This window comes from Pan paniscus, chromosome 1, assembly GCF_029289425.2.
Source record: "Pan paniscus chromosome 1, NHGRI_mPanPan1-v2.0_pri, whole genome shotgun sequence".
In the NCBI taxonomy this organism is placed as follows: domain Eukaryota; kingdom Metazoa; phylum Chordata; class Mammalia; order Primates; family Hominidae; genus Pan; species Pan paniscus.
The window spans coordinates 16,387,912-16,408,921 of NC_073249.2; the positions used below are offsets into that span (position 1 = coordinate 16,387,912).

Genomic DNA, 21,010 nt, shown 5'->3' on the forward strand with positions numbered 1-21,010 from the left:
AACCCTAAGGAAATTCGAGCGCATGTGAACAGAGAGACAAGAATATGAATTGCAGCACTGTTTCCATTAAGGGAAATCTGGAAACAACCTATGCATCCCCCAGTAGAAATGGGAAGGAAATACAGCAAGCCTAGAGCAAGAGTTAGTCCTTGGAAGGGAGGCCAAAGCAATGGGGAGGGGAAACAAAAGACTTTCAGTTGTGTCTGTTTATTTATGAGAAAATAAGGGAGGGAGGGAGAAAAAGAAAGACTGAAAACACAGCACAGTGTCATCACTGAGTTAAATCTGGGTGATGTGTACATAGGAGTTCGTTGTGTTATTTATTCTTCTGAATGTTTGAAATGCTACATAATAAAAACAAGCTACTGGAACCACATTCATTTGCATTATCCTTCTGTATAGTGCACACAGTGAAACTGGTTGCCTACGAAGAGAATGTTAAAATTTAAATTCAGGTACAAAGTGGTCTAAATATACACCACAGTCTAGCTCTTCCTAACACTCTGATAGTGTTAAAGGAAGTTTTATTTGTTGTGGGTTTTCTAACCAAGCTATTTGAAGGAATGCAGTTGAAGCATGGAGATCAGAGCGTTTCAATCTTCTGGTGTCTCCTAGGAGGTGCCATATGTTGGAATCATTGTCAGCCAGAAAAACATCCGCTACAAAAGTGCATCCTTCTGGGGGAAGTCAGTTTGCATAACTTATCCAAGAGTAAATTCAGACAATGGGGCAGCATCAAGAATGGGCAGTGATATCACCCTGGTCTGTGGTCATCTCCATTCTTAAGCCAGGTGGATCCAAATATTATCAGCCAAGTGGATTGGTTTGAGAGATTATCAAAATAGTTCTGTCTTGGTTTACACCTTGAGATAGCAGGGGACTAAGCAAGCTAGTTTCATGGATGATTATTCCCAGCGTCCAACCTCCAAATTTCTGGATAGCAGAGTAACTCTTAGCTAAGCAGTGAGGTAGACAAAGTATGAAACACCCTAATTGGTAAGATAAGAATTTATGCTAGTGTTGATTATTGTTTCTATTCCATTCCACCTAAATTCATGAAGCATATATGCTATGGTTTGAATGCTTTCATCTGCTCCAAAATTCATGTTAAAACTTAATCTCCAATGCAACATATGAAGAGATATGGCCTTTAGGAGGTGATTTGAGTCATGTCATAAATGGAATTAGGTGCCCTTATGAAAGGGCCTGATGAAGGGAGTTCATCTCTCTTGCTCTTCTGTCCCTTCTTCCATGTAAGGACACAGTATTCATCCCCTCCAGAGGATACAGAAACATGGTACTATCTTGGAATTGGAGATTGGGTCCTCACCAGACACTGAACCTGCTGGTGCCAGGATATTAGACTCCCAGCCTTCAGAACTGTAAGAAATAAATTTCTGTTTTTTAAATAAATTACCCAGTCTGGTATTTTATTATACCAGCACAAACGGACTGAGACAATATATTTTGTGAAGGCACTATGCTAGCCTCCTTGCTAGTGATTAGGGAGAAAAAAATGGAATAAGACATTCTCAACATACACATCTGTACAGGTAGTTGGCACAGGTAAACCTAATTTTATTTATTTAAGTTAGCACTGCCAACTGCTTTTCCATAAGGGGACACAGAAAACTCTGCAAGGAAAGTTCTTAGACTCTTCCCCTAACACTATAAAGGTCACTCTTGGTTATGTAAATAGAAGTAGAATAACATATGTTATGGGTTGAACATTTGTCACCTTCCAAACTCATGCTGAAATTAATTGCCATTGGAATGGTATCAGGAAGAAGGACGGTTAAGAGGTGGTTAGGCCATGAGGGCTCTGTCCTCATGAATAGATTCATGTCATTATCATGGGAGTGGGTTCCTTATAAAAAGATGAGTTTGTCCCCCTTTTGACTCTCTTTCGGTCACTCACCTTTGGCCATGTTATGATGCAGCAGAAGTCCCTCTCTAAGTGCCAGTCCCTCAATCTTGTACTTCTTAGCCTCCAGAACTGTGAGCCAATAAACTTCAGTTCATCTAAATTCCCAGTCTGTGGCATGCAGTTATAGCAGCATAAATGAACTAAGACAACATCTATCGGCCTACAAATCTCAGATTCTTTTTGTGATTCTGTGGAAATGGAGAGAGGGAAAGTAAATTTACATGGAGATAAGCAGGCTTCAGTGAGGAATAAGATAAAGCCCATGACCCTTTCTCTTTAGATGATTAAAATTATTAGGAACTCTGAGGTTTTAGGATAATGTCAGTCAAAGTTCTCTTGTAGGAAAGGACCTTAAAACCCCAAGAAAACAAGGAAAGTAAGAACCTGTACTAGTGATCCTTGTTCCACACAGAATATATAGATCATGATGAGGAAGGCCTTTAAGACAACTTCAGACCCAGCCACCCCATAAATGTTAGCTCGTGAGTAAAAACCATAATCACCTGTACCTTGGAGATCTGTGTGGCGATCAGAACCAGAGAGGCAACCGGTCTTTAGGTGCAACACTGTGTCACAGCAATAGAAGCCACAGCAGTTGAAAACCAAGTCTAGTTGGTGGGCAACATGGCCTGGCATTTGTCAAGAGCAACCACGCAAATAAGGCCAAGTAAGCTTCTCAGGATCTTGGACCATTTAGGATGATGGAGTTCATAAAAGCTTGGTGCTGGATTTCCTGCTAACATAAATATATGGAGCTAGAATAATCCACTGGAATGTAAAAGGGGGATTGTTATATTTATACCCCACACTAGTGCAGGGGGCCATACTGGTTACACTTACATATCCCAAGAACATCGGCAAAACAACCCATTTGAAGGGCATAGCACTACTATAGAAGTCTGCAACTAGTGCTAAAGAAACATTATTAAGAAAGTCCTTTGGGAGGCCAAGGTGGGTGGATCACAAGGTCCGGAGATCGAGACCATCCTGGCTAACACGGTGAAACCTCATCTTTACTAAAAATACAAAAAATTAGTAGGGTGTCGTGGCGGGCGCCTGTAGTCCCAGCTACTCAGGAGACTGAGGTAGGAGAATGGCATGAATCCGGGACGCAGAGCTTGCAGTGAGCCGAGATTGTGCCACTGCACTCCAGCCTGGGCAACAGAGTGAGACTGTGTCTCAAAAAAAAAAAAAAAAAAAGAAAGCCAATCTTTATAAAAATCCTTGGAAATCACCGTAACTGACAAGAACAGAGACAGTTAATAAATGATTATGTATTGTTCAATAATTTCATGTTACGTACTGAAAATACTGTATGCAGAATCACATTAGCTCTACCTCCTAAGAGTTGCTATGAGTAATCCTGCATACAAGTGTTAGAAGCCAAATTTGTCAGTAGTGTGAAATGTAGGCATTTTAGTTCAGACTGTAAAATTAAAATTTTAAAGATAATGTTCTAGATTCTGAAGAGAAAATGTGTAGCCCCCAACAGAGAATGCTCCAGTATGATACACATAACTATGTCCACAAAGGTAGTGCCAAATACTATATGTACTTGGATAACACAATGGAAAACCTGTAAGCAATTGGATTTGCCTCTACCAGCTTGGAGTAACAACCAGGGCCAGCTATACAATTTGTGGCACTCCGTCAAAAATGAAAATGTAGGTCTTATTGCTCAAAAAAGGAATAAAAATAGATCTTTCTTAAAGTACCTAAAATATAAAGCTTTTTCCTTTCTTTCAAAGTCTTCCCCTCTTGATTTGCCACGGTGTTTTTCAATGGCACTTGCATTATTTTTCCATTGCTGCATAACAAATTAGCAGCTTAAAACAACAGCCATGTTTTCTGATAGTGTTCATGAGTCAGGAGTCCAGGCATTGCTTAGGTGGGCCCTCTGCTCAAGGTATCTAAAATAGTCAGATGTGTAAAATCAAAGGATGGAATGGTGGTTGTCAGGGGCTGAGATGAGGGGGATATGGGAAATTATTAATCATTGGGCATAAAGTGTCAGTCAAGCAAGGTTAATAAGCTCTAGAGAGCTGCTGTGCAACACTGTGCCCACAGTCAACAAGAAGAATTGTATGCTTAAAAATTTGCTAGAAGCGTAGATCTCATATTAAGTGTTCTTACCACAACAAAATAAAATAAACTGGAATTTAATCTAATGATAGACTCTGATTCTGGAAATGATATTATAAGGATTGAAGAAACATTATTTTTCTGAGATTTATGCTGAAAGTCTTTCAGTTTCTCTATGAAAGTGAGAAAGGCAATGAATATGGAAAACAGCCTGTTTCCTCATCTATATTAATACTTAGCTCACAGGGTTCTGGTAAAGATGAAGTGAAACAGTGGAAGTCCTTCATAAGCTGTAAAGTGCTATTCAGCATAAGAAGACGTTAGTGTTAAAATTAATGACAACAACACATCAACAAATTATTAACAATCCTATTTGCCAATGAAAAATGAAGCCATAATTTTAGTAAGATCCTGCCTCTCACACTGGTTTTTAGAGGTTGACAGTAGGAACTCACACTGTGATCAGTGAGGTAGGAAGAGGGCACCAAGAAATCACTGTAGAAAAGCAGCACTAGAATGGAAGGAAGTTTCCCCTGAAAATATAAGTTCTGCCCTCCGACATACTTGGCTTCTGGCTATTACAGAGAATATCAGGGATACAGAGTACTTTGCTAACAAGAGGTGTGCATGTTCCTACTCAGGACTTTTTTTTTTTTTTTTTTTTTGAGATGGAGTCTCGCTTTTGTCGCCCATGCTGGACTTTCTCAGGCGATTACAAAGATCTTTTCCCTCAGGTTAATAAACACTATCCCAAAGTACTTGGAAATTGTCTTAAAAATGTTGGATATGCAAGAAACAATTTTCAGGCCAACTCTTTTGACAATAGACTCCTCTGTATCTAAAGCAATCCACTATTTGTTACGTCATTCTGAGTCCAGAATTCAGTCCCAATTCACTCCACAAGGTTGACGCTGAAATTGTTAGTAATGAGATACAGTACTCAAGGCAGCTGATGGGTGTGAGACTCTCTGTGATTGAACAGCTTCCCTTAATAAAACAAATTGTGAAGTGCTCCAAGGTCTTCAGTAAAGAAAAGCTGAACGAGAAATCTTTGGGTAAAAAGAAGGGACTTTCTAAAAGGCCCTATATATTTTTTCTGTCTTTTGATAATGTAGACTCTAGGGATGTGCTGCTCTCCCTTTAGGATTTCTGCTCAATTATAGCCACAACCAAAGTCATTTCCTACTGCTTGTATGGATCAACTAGAAGATCCTTCAAAAAGAACGATATTAAAAACAAGAAGCACATAGAAAGGGACATAACATAGAGTATCCTAAATAGTCAAGCTATAAGTATAGGTTTCTGATCCTGCAGTCACCGACTTACTGACTCATGGACCTCTTCTCTTCTATGTTCTTTCTGAGTATGACCTTCAGCTGTTACCTTGTCTCACTATTGCTCAGGAGCTCATCTAATCTCCTGTGCTGCCCTGTTCCTGGAAAACACAAACTTCCTTTCAATTTAAAACCCAAATCTTTTCATGGATTTCTGCTACCAAGGGCTCTACTACTCAGTTACAGTATCTGGCCTGAAAGCTAAGTCTCATCCCTTCCCAACTCGTTCTGTAAGTTTCTACCTATTTTATTATGATGCATTATGACAGCTCCTTCCCCACTCACCCCATCCCCACCCCAGACCTCAAGGTATTCAAAGGAAAGAATAAACATTTTTTGTGTACCTACTATGAAAAAACATGGACTATATAAACAGGAAAAAAAAATTGTTTAGGAGGTTTTAAAACAACCTCATATAGGAGGGGCTACTTACCTAGATTTGCAGGGAAACGTATGCTTCCCAGCACTGATACACCACTTTCTTGCTCTTTTAGAAAATTTTGTCTTTACTGGGGACCTGGATCAGTGTTTCCTTTCTTTCTGTATAGTAAGGACATTTTGTAGTCCCCTCTCCTAAGTACTCTGCACAAAGCTAGATGCCCCATTTTGCTTAGTACTCTGAGAAGGGCTCCTTCTTCTGCTTGGTTTTGTGGCTGTGCTCTGTGACCTAAAGTCTTCTTGCCTGGCCAGAAGTCTGTGCTGACTCTTTTATCACCATGGACTTCTTTTGCCTTGCTATGCTATAGGAAAGTTGTTTAAACTTTCTGGAAGAAAGACTTGATTTCTTGACTGAAGTTTTAATTGAAAATGCATCCCCCTAGGCTGGAATACAGATACCACGGTGCATTCTCTGTAATATCATTAAATACATCACCTAACACTCACTCACACTCATTGTCATATATGCTATATATGTTATTTGACTCAATCCTGAAACCAATTCTATAATGAAGAAAGTCTCCAAGGAGTAAAATAATCAAGGATGCAAACGCCATTTGTCTGTCTCCAATGACCAGGTTTATACCATTTTAATTTGCCACTAGGGTTAGTAGTCGCTCCAATAACATTGAGACAGTTTGAATATATGTTTTGGTGTCAAAGGTGAAAAATAGTTTTTTTCCTTGGTCCCAATACCTATTCTAGTAGGTAACCTTGAGCCCACCCCAGCTTCTTGCCTGTCCTCAGGGTTCTGCTTTTCCCTCAGTTGTCCCTTAACCTGCTCCTATGCCCAAGCCCTGCCGACCAGCTTGAACTTTTTCTGGGGCTCTGTTGGAAAATACCATCTTCTCATTTCTCCAGAAGCACTCTCATGGGGCTGTGTTGAAGAGTGGATTTGTAACCAATTTTTTCATCAACATAATCTCAACTGCTTTGTGTCTTCCAGAAGTTCCTCAAACTGGGTGTCTTGTCCACCACTAGCATTTTCCTTGTTTTCCAAGGCTACTTCGGGTGCATTCATATTTTTATGTCTGTCATTTCTGTGGAATTTTGGAAGGAAAACACTATAACCTTTCCTTAGTACACAATTTTGAAGCAAAACCTCTTAAGTTTTCTAATTTTTTTCTAGAATTATTATAGTTCAGTATAACAGAGATCTGAGAAGAGTTTTTAAAAACAACGAAATACTTCTAACACTAAGGCTTGGCACTCCAAGCTAATGAAGATCCTCCTGAAGTCTGTTACTTCCAGGCATGACAGTTAGGTCTCCAGAGAAAATCACTTAAGAAAGCCTTGGTCCTTGACCAAATGAAGTTTTCCTTGTATTGTTTTAGGTTAAAAATAAGAAAAGAATGACTCAGCAAGTTTTGGCCTATATATTGTCATTCTGTACAACTCCCTAAATATTTAAATCTAAATTAAAACATAAACCGACTGAAGAATGTCTTTCTCTAGGCCCAAGGACAGTTTGATGCAGGAAATTTAAATATTATTTATATGTTGCTTTGTTATGAAATTTATTTGCCTTGCCAACAAGTGTGGTAATTTAAAAGCTGGGTTTTTAAATTAACAGTCTTGACCTATATTTTGCTACCAATAAAAGTCTGGTTCCTAAATGTAATTCCATACTAAATTCACTGCTTGTACATGAAGAAAAATCTAAATTAATTGACATGTAAAGGAGTGGCTCTCAGCAGAAAGCCATAATAATTGCATGATAGAAGTTTAATATCATTGTTCTTTGCATCTGAAAATGTCATCAATAGCATGCATTATAAGTGAAGGGAAAAAACCCAGCGTACTGTATGCATCTGCACAGCCCTCTGCAAATGTTTATGGGAACAGTTCAGAGGACTTATTATTGGTGGTTGGTTCCTAAGCTGTAAACATTCAACATTACATAGAGGTAGGTCTTAACATCTTTTCTGTGGCTCACTTTGCATTTTAGACCCTCTCCCACTCAGCTTTGTCCATAGCAGTTTAGACACCCATGATATTCAGAAGACCTTTTGGAAGGTTTGCAATAGCTTGGTTTTACAATGAAATGACAGTCTCCCTTATTTGTGACTTGAAATACTATTTCATGTTTCAATAATTTTAAGCAACTAAGGAGATAAATAAGGCTCCATGAATAGTATCTATTACAAAATTCTTTTAAAATAAGCTTATAGATTGTAGAATTAAAACATGGAGTAGAATTTGTAGAATGTAATAGGAAGGACTAAATACATGAAAACAGATATTTTCACTAGAATTAGACTAGAAGAAACAATTATCACAATTCTAGAAATAAGTATTCATGGATTAACTCCAAGAGAAGCGGATTCAGCTACTCAGCTTTGTAATTTAAAGTGCATTAGTTCTTTGGTCTTGTTGTGCCTTAGACATGCTAAATTAATCATTTTACCTATTCTTACCACAGACAATGACTTACTCTCTACCAAATAAAACGTTGGTTTATAAGGAATTATTTCTTTGATGATTCTGATATTGCTTATATTTTTATTGTCTCTTCCATAGTAATGACAAATTGCTATTAAACAATTTACACAGTTCACATCATTAAACATCTAGTTACAATACCTGGCATTACAATATTTTGATTTTGTGAAAGGTTATACTATATGCTTTATATTTTAGAAAAATTAAGATCATAGCCGCTAGCCACAGAAACCTTTCATATTTCAAAACTTTAACTGATATAATTTCTCTGCCTATTATTTTCAATAATTTAAAATATTCAAAATGTCATGACTACTTACTAGTGCTCATTTATAACCTAAAATAATCTGTTATTCCTATTGCTTAGAATTCTATTATTATACTTAGCATTTGAGGCTCTCTGTAATCTGGCATTTTCCTTACTCAACAAATGTCCTTTCTACCACTCTGTAGCATGAGTCGATCATTCTATTCAAGATAATATTTTAAATTGTCCCATAAATATATCAGGCTCATTCCCATCACTCTTTTATTCATATTGCTCCCCAAAATGCGACATCCTCTTCTCTCTTTTTACCATCTATCTATATTCTAGTATTATGATCATTCAGAATACCTATATAATTAATTACCTATAAAGAAAGGAAATTAGAACCTCACTTCATACATTCCAAAACGATATATTAAAAAGTCTAAAAATTAAAGTATAACACAGCTAGAAGAAAATATATGTAAATATTTGAACACAGAATAAAGTCTAAATATAAAACCAATGGAATAAATTATAAATTATCACTGGATTTCATAAAAACAAAGTTCCATACACTAAAAATAACCATTGAACAAACTGAAATGACAAGAAACTGAACTCCTATATCAGAAACTGTATAAAAGATACCTTCTTAAGTTTCCCTTTCCAAATATTTCAGAGAACACCTGAAGGCTATTTATACCAAGCAAAACAGAAATATTACAGTCAAATATATTTCCAATAAGGATTTTCTGCAGGTTTATTTTAGGGAATCTGCTTATTTTTGCTGCTTAATTCTAAACCCTCCCATTAGGTATTTTAAATGCCTGGGCTTCGTTTTTTTCAACAAATGTTTTTATTGCACTGCAGCCACATGCCAGGAATTGTGCTAGATACAAAAATGTACTGATGTGTAAAACAAATATGATCCCATCACACAACTGAAGCCTAGTGGAAGATAAACTTTAATCAAGTAATCACACAAATTGTGGCTTATAAACCAAAGGTGCAGGGCACTATGAGAGCATATAAAAGCAACTTCACCTATTGGGGATATGGGATATGTATATGTCAAGGAAGACTTCTTATCTACACACAACTGTAAGCTTTTAAAACAGCAGGGCTCTATCATAAATAGATTCTGCACCTTTCTGCATCTAACACAGTAAGTCTTCTATATTTGTTAAATAATTTGTTCCAATTAAAATTTGAGGCTGTCCTTACTAACTAGCCTTCTTTTTCAGTGGTGTGCATGAAGTCAGCTTTAGAATGATCAATACTGTAGACTAGACACTTTGAGAGACAATTTAGAAAGACACACTTTTATTCTTATGATTAAACAATTTAAAAAGAAATCTGTTTATATGATTTAATAATCAATATTATCAGATTTAATGGTAAAATACCATTTAAACATCAAAGGAATAACGTTAATTCATATTTCTTTAAAAAATTATTCACATAATTCATGAACTAAAACAGCTTTAAAATTTTTTTCACTAACAGTACACATAGGTCGTTGAAAGTTTTTTAAAAGCATGTATTTTTACATTGTGTATCCTGGAAGTTTATTTATTACTAATTCACAAATATCTTTGCATTGCTTGGAAATATTTAGTGAACCAACATCATCATTGCCTTCTTCAAAGTGATCTGATGTACTGCTATCCAGGACATTAAGTTCGGACACATTTGAAGGCAGGTAAGAACTCACCTGGGATGTTTGTGGTGACTGGCTTTTTTCTAAAGATTTCCAACTACTTCTTGTTTTAACAGAGATGTCTTGACCTCTCTTTGTAATTTCAGAATTGTGCATACTATTTTGATCTATCTGGTTTTCTTTTTGTTCAGTCCAATGTGTTGAAGATAAATCACTAGCAGAGATACTAGATGCTTCCTCCAAACTTTTATCCTGAGTCTTTGAAATATGAAATTTTCTGTATGAGTGTACAGGTGACCCGGCTGAAAAAGGTGGGCTAAGGATAGAACTCCTGTCACTACTATTTTTCTTTTTGGACACTCCTGTGTCACTAGACTTGCTTGTATATTGACTATGTTTTGGATTTTCTGTCCTTGAACTGCTATCATGAGCTTTGAAACTTCTGCTGGTGTCCTCACTGGTACAGAAATCTTCAGAATAGCAAGGGCTAGACAAATCATCTGAATACTTCAGTTCTGAGATGTTTTCATAGCAACTATTTTTACCTGTTCTCTTGTCACTTATATCAGCCATAAGAATGTCATTATCTGTGGTTTTGACCTGTCTAATATCTATTTCCTTATCTACAATTCTGTCAACAACAGCATCCTGTTGGAAAACACATGGACTTCGGATTTTCATTTCCACATTTCCTCCCAGAATATTTGTAGGGGTAAGCCTTTCTGGAATAATGGAATTTGCAGGACTCACAACTTCTTCCAATGAAACATTATTGATTCTATTTTTACTACAATCAACTGTCTTTTTTTCAGTTGCATATTTCAGTTTAGTTTCTTCACTTGTGCTGGGCTCATCAAAAACTCCACTGATTTGTCTTGAGGTATCACTATTTTCAGTAAAAGATGCATCTGAATCTAAATACTTATCTTCAGGCAGTTGCGGCTTCTGACTTTGTTCTGCAGAGCTTAATAGTTTAACTTTGGATGACGGAATTCTGAATTTTGTACCCAACATTTGTGATTGTCTTTTTCTATATAGTTCTCTTTTTTCATGTACCACCAACATATCAGGATTTGTCAGCTTTAAACGTAGTCTTAGTGTATTTGTTAAGCCATAAAGTAGCCTCCCTTTTGGAACTCTTTTATGGAGGGCACCACTGCTCTTTTCAGAATATTTATCTTCCTTATAGTTTTCAATTTGGTTCTTTTTATACTGAAGACTCACTGACTTTTCACATCCCCCCATAGAACGCTTATCCTTCTTGGATTCAGACCGGCATGTGGATTTGGCAGAAGATTCGGGTGACTTCTTATCCTCAGTCCTATATAACCAGGCTAGGTGAGGATGTATATGAGCAGGACTTGTCACAGGTTGGTCATATAACAAGGACAACTCAACTAACAAAGCATTTAACAAAGGCAACTGCCTTATTGTATTAATTCGATTTTGTTCAGTTTGACATGTTTGATTAGTTGCTCCTATATTCTGAATATGTGGAGGATTTACAAGCATTGGAGGATGTTCGTGTGCTGCAGAACTTGGATGCTTTAGACAACTCCTGTGTGCTGGGGGATTTACACGCTTTTTTTCAGGAGAAGCATCATCCATTTCCTCAGGTACATTCATTTGAGGCTCAATGGTGATTTTAGCCTGTGCAGGGGACGGTTTTTCTTGGGTCAAGTTAGTGTAATACAAAGGAGGAGGGCAAAATATATTGGTCTCCATGTCCAATTCTGTGACTTCCTCATTTAGGGAGCTAACATTTCTCCCATTGCCAGCACCTGAACATGTAACAACAGAATTGGTTTTGCCATTCTCCACAGAACCCACATTATCACATTCGGCCTTACTTTTAACCATTTCCTTCAAATCCTTCTGTGCCTCTGGGATTTCTAACTCCCCCAGCGGCCTATCAGCCTCTTTTGGGCTTGGCTGTGAGGCTGGCTGCTGCAGCTGCTGTCTTTCCTGCTGGGTTTGGGGACTGACCTCCGCTCCTCCTCCTGTGGGGGTGAAGGTGAGGGGCCGCTCAAGTTGGCTCAGCAGGCGGCTTCCCAGGTCAGTCAGGCGGTAGGCCAGGGCAATGTCCCCAGTCCGCTCGCCCACTCGATTATGCAGGGGGAAACGTCCCCGGTGACGGTGGGAGCATCCGGAGGCGGCCGGCCCCACGACCCTGTGCGCTGCGGTGGCCAGCGAAATGTCGCAGGCCCCCAGGAGCTGTGGGGTGGGCGTCGGGCGCCCAGGGGGCAGCTGCAGCAGCAAGGTGGCAAGCGGGGTCCGCAGGAGCCGGCGGTGCAGGGTAGCAGGCTGCAGGCGGAAGAGGCAGGACTTGCCGCGACCGAAGCGGATGACACCGGGCCACGGTTCGGCGGCGGGAGCGCCAGGGCCGTCAGGAGGGTAAACCAACAGCGTGGGGAAGTCCAGCAGGCGGAAGGCCACGGCGGGGCACAGACCGCGCGGCGACGAGGCCTCCCCCTGCTCCTTTTCCTCCTCTTCCTCCTCCTGCTCCACTGCGGCAGCGGGGGGCGGCGGCAGCCGGGCTTCCAAACGCACCCAGTCCACCAGCAGCTCCAGCGAGAAGAGCCGCTCGGACAGCGAGGCCGCCATTGCTGTTGCCCCAGGAAACGCCGCCGCGGGCTCCGCAAACGAGAAGCTGAAGCCCCGGGGTCTCACGAGAAACCGGAGCAAAAGGCATCGCTGCCTGCTATCTCGCGAGATTTGCGGAAGCGCTCCAGCAGGTCTCGGGCGGTGTCTGCTTTGGGAGTTTTGCTGCTCAATGTGTTTGGCCCCTTTGTATGCATACTTGTGAGCCGTTTTTTGCCTCCAAACTTGTATTAAGACAATTGATGATAATGCTGAGGATATAAGTGGTAAAAGACAGTGAGTTTTTTGGGTAATGGTTTTATCACTGCAGATCTTATGTAACTTGGGGGTCAGATCAATATACCTGAGGAATATTGAAAGAAAATCAGGACTCTCCTTCCTTTCCCATGCTAAACAGAGCCAGTTAGTTAACTGTCCACAGTGGGCCATCTCTGTGTCTGCTGTTCTACCCAAAAGATGGTGACACTGCTGGGATGGCCGGGGAGCCCCTGCCTCATCAATTACAGTAGTACTGAGACAGACACACCACACACACACGGAGTGTGAATACACTGGCAAAAACTCTCCTTGGCTGAACTTTGGTCAGGCTCATCTAAGCCTTCTTTCCGACTAGGCCTTGACCTTGGCTTCCAATCCTGTGGACCCTGGATCACCGAGCTGTAGCAAAGGTTTCGCTATGGCTGTTGAGAGAGAACCCCCAACCCTTCATACCTGATTACCGTCGATACCTGATCAAATTCTTCATTTTCTACCATTGGTATCTGACCACCCTGGCCTGGCTTCAGCAAGAATCCTATTAGGCCTGCTTAATCAGAACCCTCCCACCCCTGATGTTCCCTATCAGTAAGTTTCCATCCACTTGACCTGACGCCCCCTTGGCTTTAAATCCCCACTTGTCCATGCTGTATTTGGAATTGAGCCCAGCTCTGTATTGAGGTCTCTTTTCTCTTATTGCAGTAGTTCCTGAATACAGTGTTTTTGCCACTTCAACTACTGTCTGGCCCTGTTTTTTATTTGACAACATTTCCAGCTAAGCAATCATGATGCATGAGAGTAATGTTAACGATTCCATCAATAAAACAAATGTGTATACATAAATATACACACATCTACGGAGACACAGAGAACTTGCTGCTCTATCCAGATATTTTAAGAAACATACTCCTAACCTCAATGAGCTAGCCAGCTAGGAATCCAAGGCCAGTATTTGGAGAGCCTTGAATGCCATGGTAAAGAATTTGGACTATATTCTGTCCAAATTATTTTGATTGAATAAGTACATCATAGCAATATTTGGAAATGTATCATGGGGAGGAATACAAAGGATGGATTCTACTAATTAGAAATTGGATTCAGAGCAATCTATTAGAAGACTACTGCAGTGGTCTAAGAGGCAGATAATTATGACCTGCACATGGTCAGGACTAGTGGAAATTAAAAAGAGGTGGCAGAAGAGGCATTTGTGATGGAGGAATTTTAAAATTTGGTGAATGGGAAAGAAAAGTCATGGGTGAAAAACTTCGGCTACTGAAGGTGAAAATATTGAGGAGGCACAGATTTGACGGAAAAAAATACTTTGAGTTTTGAGATATGTAAAGCTTGAGGTACCTGCTGCTGGGCATTATATATGTACCGCTTTATTCAGCTTTATAAATTATAGTTAAATTATATTGCTTCGGTGCTCAGAAGAACATTGTGAAGCTCAAGGGAAATTCAGAACTGGAGGGATATGATGCTTTAGTGTGAAGACGTGAGAGAGAAGTCTCATTGCAATATATAAATACAAGATACTTCTCGGACCAGATGCGGTGGCTCACGCCTGTAATCCCAGCACTTTGGGAGGCCGAGGCAGGCAGAACACGAGGTCAGGAGATCGAGGCCATCCTGGCCAACATGATGAAACCCCGTCTCTACTAAAAATACAAAAATCAGCTGGGTGTGGTGGTGCATGCCTGTAATCCCAGGTACTTGGGAGGCTGAGTCAGGAGAATCGCTTGAACCAGGGAGTTGGAGGTTGCAGTGAGTGAGCCGAGATCGCACCACTGCACTCCAGCCTGGTGACAAAGCGAGACTCCATCTAAAAAAAAAAAAAAAATTGCAAGATACTTCTCTTGGCTTTGAGAATCTTGCTATATACTTGCAGAGGACACATATCAAGCAACATCCTCAATGGATAGATGATGTAGAGCAATAAAAAAAAGACATCATCACAAGTGAAAAGCAATGAGGTATTGAGTCCATGTGCGCCAGAGAAATACAGTAGACAAAATTCCTCTTAGAAGATATCCTGTAGTTAGCCTTTTGAGTAAGGTTAATAGTGTGCACTAGTAGCACTTGTATGTCTCTTACATATGAATAGAAAAAGCGAAGTCCCTCTTCTATAAAGACATTATTTCTGCAATATGTAGTTTCTGCAATGATAATAACTTCTCTACCCAGCTACTGTACATGACTGGTATTATAACATATGAATAATATTTTATATTTGTAAATAATGCTAAAAGTAACAAATAAAATTTTGCCATGACAAATGTTTTCCCCATGTTTCTACACCACACATGGAGAAGTAGCACAGTGCAGTAGCTGAGCGCCTGGGTTCTGGAAGCAAACTACCTGGCTCAAATCCTGGTTCTGTGACCTTATACTAGTTTCTGAACTCTCTGTGAATCATTATCCTCATTTGAAAAATATAGTTACATTAACTACCTCATAAAAATATTATGTGTGTTAAGTGAATTAATACTTACAAAACTCTTAGAACAGTGCCTAGCATATAGTAAATATTTGTTAAAATAAATATTGTTTTATTTATTATTTGCCACATGGCACACTTTTTAGCTGAGTGTTTAAAACACTGCTATTGTAGTTAGCAAAAAAATAATTTATCCAACATGGGCCCATTATTTTCAATCTGTAAAAGGTTTTATGCTCTGTATTTTATTTTTCATGCAGGAGCTAGCTGTTTTTTTCACAGGTCAAGGTCAGGCTAGGCAAGAGACTGGATTATTGAACTATAAAAAGCTACTGTCATTAGAGAAAGAAGTAGGGAAGGACACAAGTGAAAAGTATGAGTTTCAGTGTGTGATATGCTGAGTTTGATACATGATATACATCCAGGTAGATAGATCTAAGTTAGATATATGGATATGAAACTTACAAGAGAGATCTGGGCTGAAAGCATACATCAAAAGTTGGATGTCAACCTAATTTCTTCATATAAGACCTGAATTAGTATAGTAATGAGACACTATTTTCTTCTTTTATGTAAATTACTTTGAAACAGTGCATGTTGAAAGAATTTTGGGTTGATCTCTGATGATCAGATCTGATGTTAACTACTTTTTCTAGGGGAAATAACTTTGGGGTGAAAAGGGGCAAAGGAAGTCAGCATCATTAACTAAGGTAGTACAGCTTCAAGACATCATGGGACTAATAATTTGGGCTGGAAGCAGAAACCGAATTAGTAAAATTCACTGAGCTGTGTGAGTCTGGCTCTTTAGAGGCAAACCTGTTTTCATAGGGCTGTGGACCCCAAGGAATAGATTCAGCAGATGGATCATTGTAGCAAGAGTTGTAACAAAATGGCAGTCGTTGGAGTTAAGTGGGAGAGCAGTTGGTCTAGTTTGGAGCAGAAGCCCAGATATATAGGAAATGTCATGGGGGCTGGAAAACCCAAGTGCACGTCATGGATGCAACCTAATCTACTTAGCTTCAGAAAATGGAAAGGAGCTCCTGGGCTGTCGAGGGAAGTGACATGGCTATCCAGTTGTGTGCACTGAACAAACACTGATTAGGAGAAATGTGTGTCTAGTTGACATGAAAATGTCCAAGACTTACTCTAGAAGCACCAAATACTAATTCCAGGTCTCACTATCGGGGACATCCTGCTGCCTACAGACTTCCTTGCTTAATCAGGATGAGCTCTAGAACCAAGTATAACCACCCATAATTGGCAGAGACAGAGGGAACTGAAGACGTCCTATCCCGCCAGGTGGAACATACAGAGCTGAGCGAAGAAGAACCTGTGTGGTTCTAACTAGGAGGAAATGAAATTCAACATCCCTTATTTCAGAATAATTCTTTACACCATTGTTTCCTTTCCCCAACAAAAAGAATGTAACACAAATACCACATGATCTTACTTATAAGTGGGAGCTAAACGTTGAGTACACTTGGACATAAAGATGGGGATAATGGACACTGGGGACTACTAGAGGGGAGAGGGTGGAGAAGGAGGGTTGAAAAACTACCTATAGGAGACTATGCTCACTACCTGGGTGAAGGGATCCTTTGTACACCAAACCTCAGTCACCCGCCATTTAATAAAATAATGAAAGACCTAATAAGAAATAATTCTACAGGAAAATGTCTTTTAAAAAAACCAGAAAATGTAATCTGCAATCTTGAAAATAGAAATGTGAAAAGACCAAGTGAAAGTCTTTTTCCCTCGACCATGGTTTAAAATCCCTAGCATATGCTCATTTGCATGGCAAGCCTGGGAACCTTAGCTCTTAGAGTTCCTTGAGAGACAGACTGGGAAGTTGGGAGTTCTTGTTGCAGCTCTCTTTCCCTCAGGTCCTCTTCTGTTGTCTTCCAAGGACTTGCATTTCAGGATTCTAGATACATATTGTATTTCTGGAGCAAGACAATTTCAATCAGGAGAAGCCTATTTCTAGTCATTCATTCAGGACTTCAGATAAAAGCCTGTTTTAAGCAGAAAGCTGCCCTGCCTCTAGACCTGATTATAGGCTCCTGAAATCTAAGCCAGATATCTTCCTCTTTACTAACTGGGTTACAAATGGACCTCACACAACTTAAACACCACAAATGACCAGAACTTTAATAACATTCACCTTGACATGTTTCATTATTGGTAAAGATGATATGACTCTGTCTTCAGAATAAATCTCCAGTGTTTGAATGTGGATCTTTTTCTTTGTTTCCAGTCTTTTCATTCCCTTCTATTTCTAAACTTCTGGAAAGGGGGAATCATAGCTTTTCCATGTGTTGTCATTAAATCAGGGGCAGAGTTATGATCAGAACATGATTACCATTTCCAATATCACAGATACAAAATAGCTGTGGTAAATAAATGCAAATAATCTAAAAATATTCTGCAAAATGGTACCAAGGCTCTGCATTGCATTTTCAGTTTTTATTTTAAACTTGCTAGAACTTGATATTGGAAATTCATTCACTTGAGAAGAAGGACAAGGAGAAAGATTAGAGGGTGGAAGGAAGGGAGGGGCTGGGGGTTGGAGAATAAACAAAGGAACTACTAGAGATTAAAGAGAAAGAATGGCCTATACCCCACTCCAATAAATCTCTCTACCAGAAAGGAAGGGGAAAAACAAATTATGAAGCATCCTAAGGTATTGGAAATGTACGAGTTCATTAATAAGCAAAATCGTATGTACAATTGGTAGGAGTGGTTTAGTGAAAATTATTTGACTATCATTGGCAATTAGAAATGTATCATAGTGGAGGCCGGGTGCGGTGGCTCACGCCTATAATCCCAGCACTTTGGGAGGCCAAGGCGGGCTGATCACAAGGTCAAGAGATTGAGACCAACCTGGCCAATATGGTGAAATCCTGTCTCTACTAAAAATACAAAAATTAGCTGGGCATGGTGGTGCGTGTCTGTCATCCCAGCTACTCGAGAGGCTGAGGCAGGAGAATCTCTTGAACTTGGAAGGCGGAGGTTGCAGTGAGCTGAGATCACTCCACTGCACTCCAGCCTGGGCGACAAGAATGAAACTCCATCTCAAAAAAAAAAAAAAAAAAGAAAAGAAAGAAAAGGAATGTAGCATAGTGGAATCAACATAGTCTTTGAAGTTGAGCAGTCCTCGATTAAAATATCAGCTTCTCCATTTTATACCCATGTAATTCTAGGACAGGTTCTTCAACTCGGGGAATTTTCCTCCCGTGTTATCTTACAGATTTTCAAACTATGCTGTGCATGTTAAAATGCAGAATCTTAGGTCCATCTTCCAGAGATTTTGATTTCCTAGGTCTCAGGCAAGGCCCAGAAATATACATTTCTAACTGTCATCCCAGATGATTTTGATACAGGGAGTTACTGGACTTTTCTTTGAGAACCACCATCCTAGTTTCTGGCACATTGCAGATAGCCATATTTCTGTCTTCTGCATTTGTAACAAGTATATGCTGATCACATAGTAGTATCATATACAACAAGTAGTATAATCATGCCAATAAAATAGTATGAAAGATTTATGTAATCATAGCTCCTTCTTTCACACTTTCAGTGTGAAATGGAAGAAATGAAGTAGGTAACCTTTAGCAATGAAGCATTACTGTCAACATGCCACCATGCCAAGAGATGCCGATGTAGCAGCAACAACAGCAGCCTTAAGAGAGAGACAGCTTCCCATAAAGTACTCAGAAGAAGCTTCAGAAAGCCCCCAGAGGAAGGTAGTTTATGAGAAACCCCCTTATAAGCAGAACGCTGCCTGCCAAGACACCAAAACCACTGTTCTGCACCAGGAAAGACTGACTATGGGTTCCTTGGACAGAGTACCCTCCTGCCTTCAGTTAGCAGGGAGGGCTGAAAGATAAAATCTTGCTCATAAATTCTTTCCTTTTCATGCACATAAACACCGTTAGGTATTTTGGCCTAGACCACCTTGTCAAGGCTCTGTAAATAGTTGCCCCATGTAATAGAATTAGGTTTAAATTGGGTTTATTTTAAATTACTTGTTAAATAAAAATTATAGGAGGCCATTGTTTTGGACTAAGCTCCTGCACTAGGTCCCAACAGACTAGACTAAAAATCAAAATGCTGTCATTCGCGCCGTAGTTACAGGTCACCAAACTGAAACTAAGTTATGTGACTCTGTCTAACAGGAGAAAGGGATAACTGCTTTAATCCTTACAATAAAAAGTAACGTGATGTTAACCAATTGGTTATTTCTCTATTGTTCCATTTCCCTGCTCCTGCCTTACAAGGAAAGTCACTTTGAAATGAATAATTCACTTTGTGTTCTTGGGTTCTGCTTTCTTGGGCTGTTCTCTGTCTATAAAGCTGACCTCTTTGGCTCAGCTCCGTGAAACACTGATTCTATTTTGTGGAATGAAGTGTTTTCTGATTCTAGAATAGCAAATAAAGCCAACTGAGATCTTTAAACTAAATTTGTTGCGATTTTGTCTTTTGACACTACTCACTCATAATTTAGATTCTTCCAAAAGATAGCCAGCTGTTCTTTTCATAATTAGTAAGATATGGGAAATAAATCAAAAGTCTTGATAATTGTAGCAAGCAGATTTGTCCTTTAGGAGACCCTTACCAAAAACGGGAGCTTGGGGTACACTGAAATAACTCTATAAATAGCTGCCAGTTTTATCGAGCTTATCATATGTGCTTGGCATTGCATTTGGTCTCTTACAGACTGTATTTAATCTTCATAGCACCTCCATGAAATTATTGGCATACTCATAAGGAAACCAATGAAACTAACTTGGAGAGCTTAAATAATGTATTCAAAGTTACATAGCAAGAAAGTGGTAAAGTATCATTAAAATACATTTCTGCCTGTCTTTTAAAAAATAGCTTGTGTTCATCCCACTAGATTCCTTCATATTATTTGTTTATGCTCAAGGAAAGTATTAATGTACAGGAAACTGACACTATCCAATTGGAACATGCATTTGGGAGTACAAAGGAGCAATTTAATAATACAACAAGGAAACAAAGAAGCAAATGCTGAACATCTTATGTTCTGTAAGAAAACAGAACCAGCTTAAGTAACAAATTAGGAGCATGGAAAAGGGGGAGGTAGAGAAGGGGGTTGCTCCAGATTAAGTTTTTTTGTTTTTGTTTTTGTTTTGTTTTGTTTTGGGATGGAATCTTGCTCTTATTGCACAGGCTGGAGTGCAGTGGCATGATCTCGGCTCACTGCAACCTCCACCTCCCCGGTTCAAGCAATTCTCCTACCTCAGCCTCCTGAGTAACTGGGATTACAGGCGTGCACCACCATGCCTGGCTAATTTTTGTATATTTAGTACAGATGGGGTTTCAGCATGTTGGCCAGGCTGGTCTTGAACTCCTGACCTCAGGTGATCCACCAGCCTCAGCATCCCAAAGTGTTAGGATTATAGGCATTAGCCACCAAGCCCAGCCCAGATTAAGTTTTAACAGACACAACCATCAAATGTAACCTGTGCACCTTCTTTGAATTCTTAAATAAACCATCTGAACAAAATGGCATGTTTGAGACAACAGGGGTGATTTCATTACTGACTGCTTTTAGATGACA

The 21,010-nt window shown here is 39.4% G+C and overlaps 1 protein-coding gene across 9 annotated transcripts in view; it reads right to left on the reverse strand.

The window, feature by feature from the left end:
• Window positions 1–15,490, reverse strand: part of MAP10 (microtubule associated protein 10) — a 104,372-nt gene extending 88,882 nt beyond the window's left edge. For 3 of the 9 annotated variants that reach the window (XR_008621733.2, XR_008621739.2, XR_008621741.2), the window contains exons 1-3: window positions 10,188–15,490; window positions 2,437–2,660; window positions 1,919–2,115 (exon numbers count right to left, since the gene is read on the reverse strand). Coding sequence is in view for 2 of the 9 variants with exons in the window: in XM_003824481.6 (XP_003824529.3) it covers window positions 10,020–13,163 (3,144 nt within the window). In the remaining 7 variants the exon portion in view is untranslated. Of the gene's footprint in view, window positions 1–1,918; window positions 2,116–2,430; window positions 2,664–5,776; window positions 6,822–9,420 lie in introns of those variants that run through there. The other 6 variants (XR_008621730.2, XR_008621727.2, XR_008621747.2 and 3 more) reach the window with 5 other exon arrangements.
• Window positions 15,491–21,010: the final 5,520 nt, after the last annotated feature.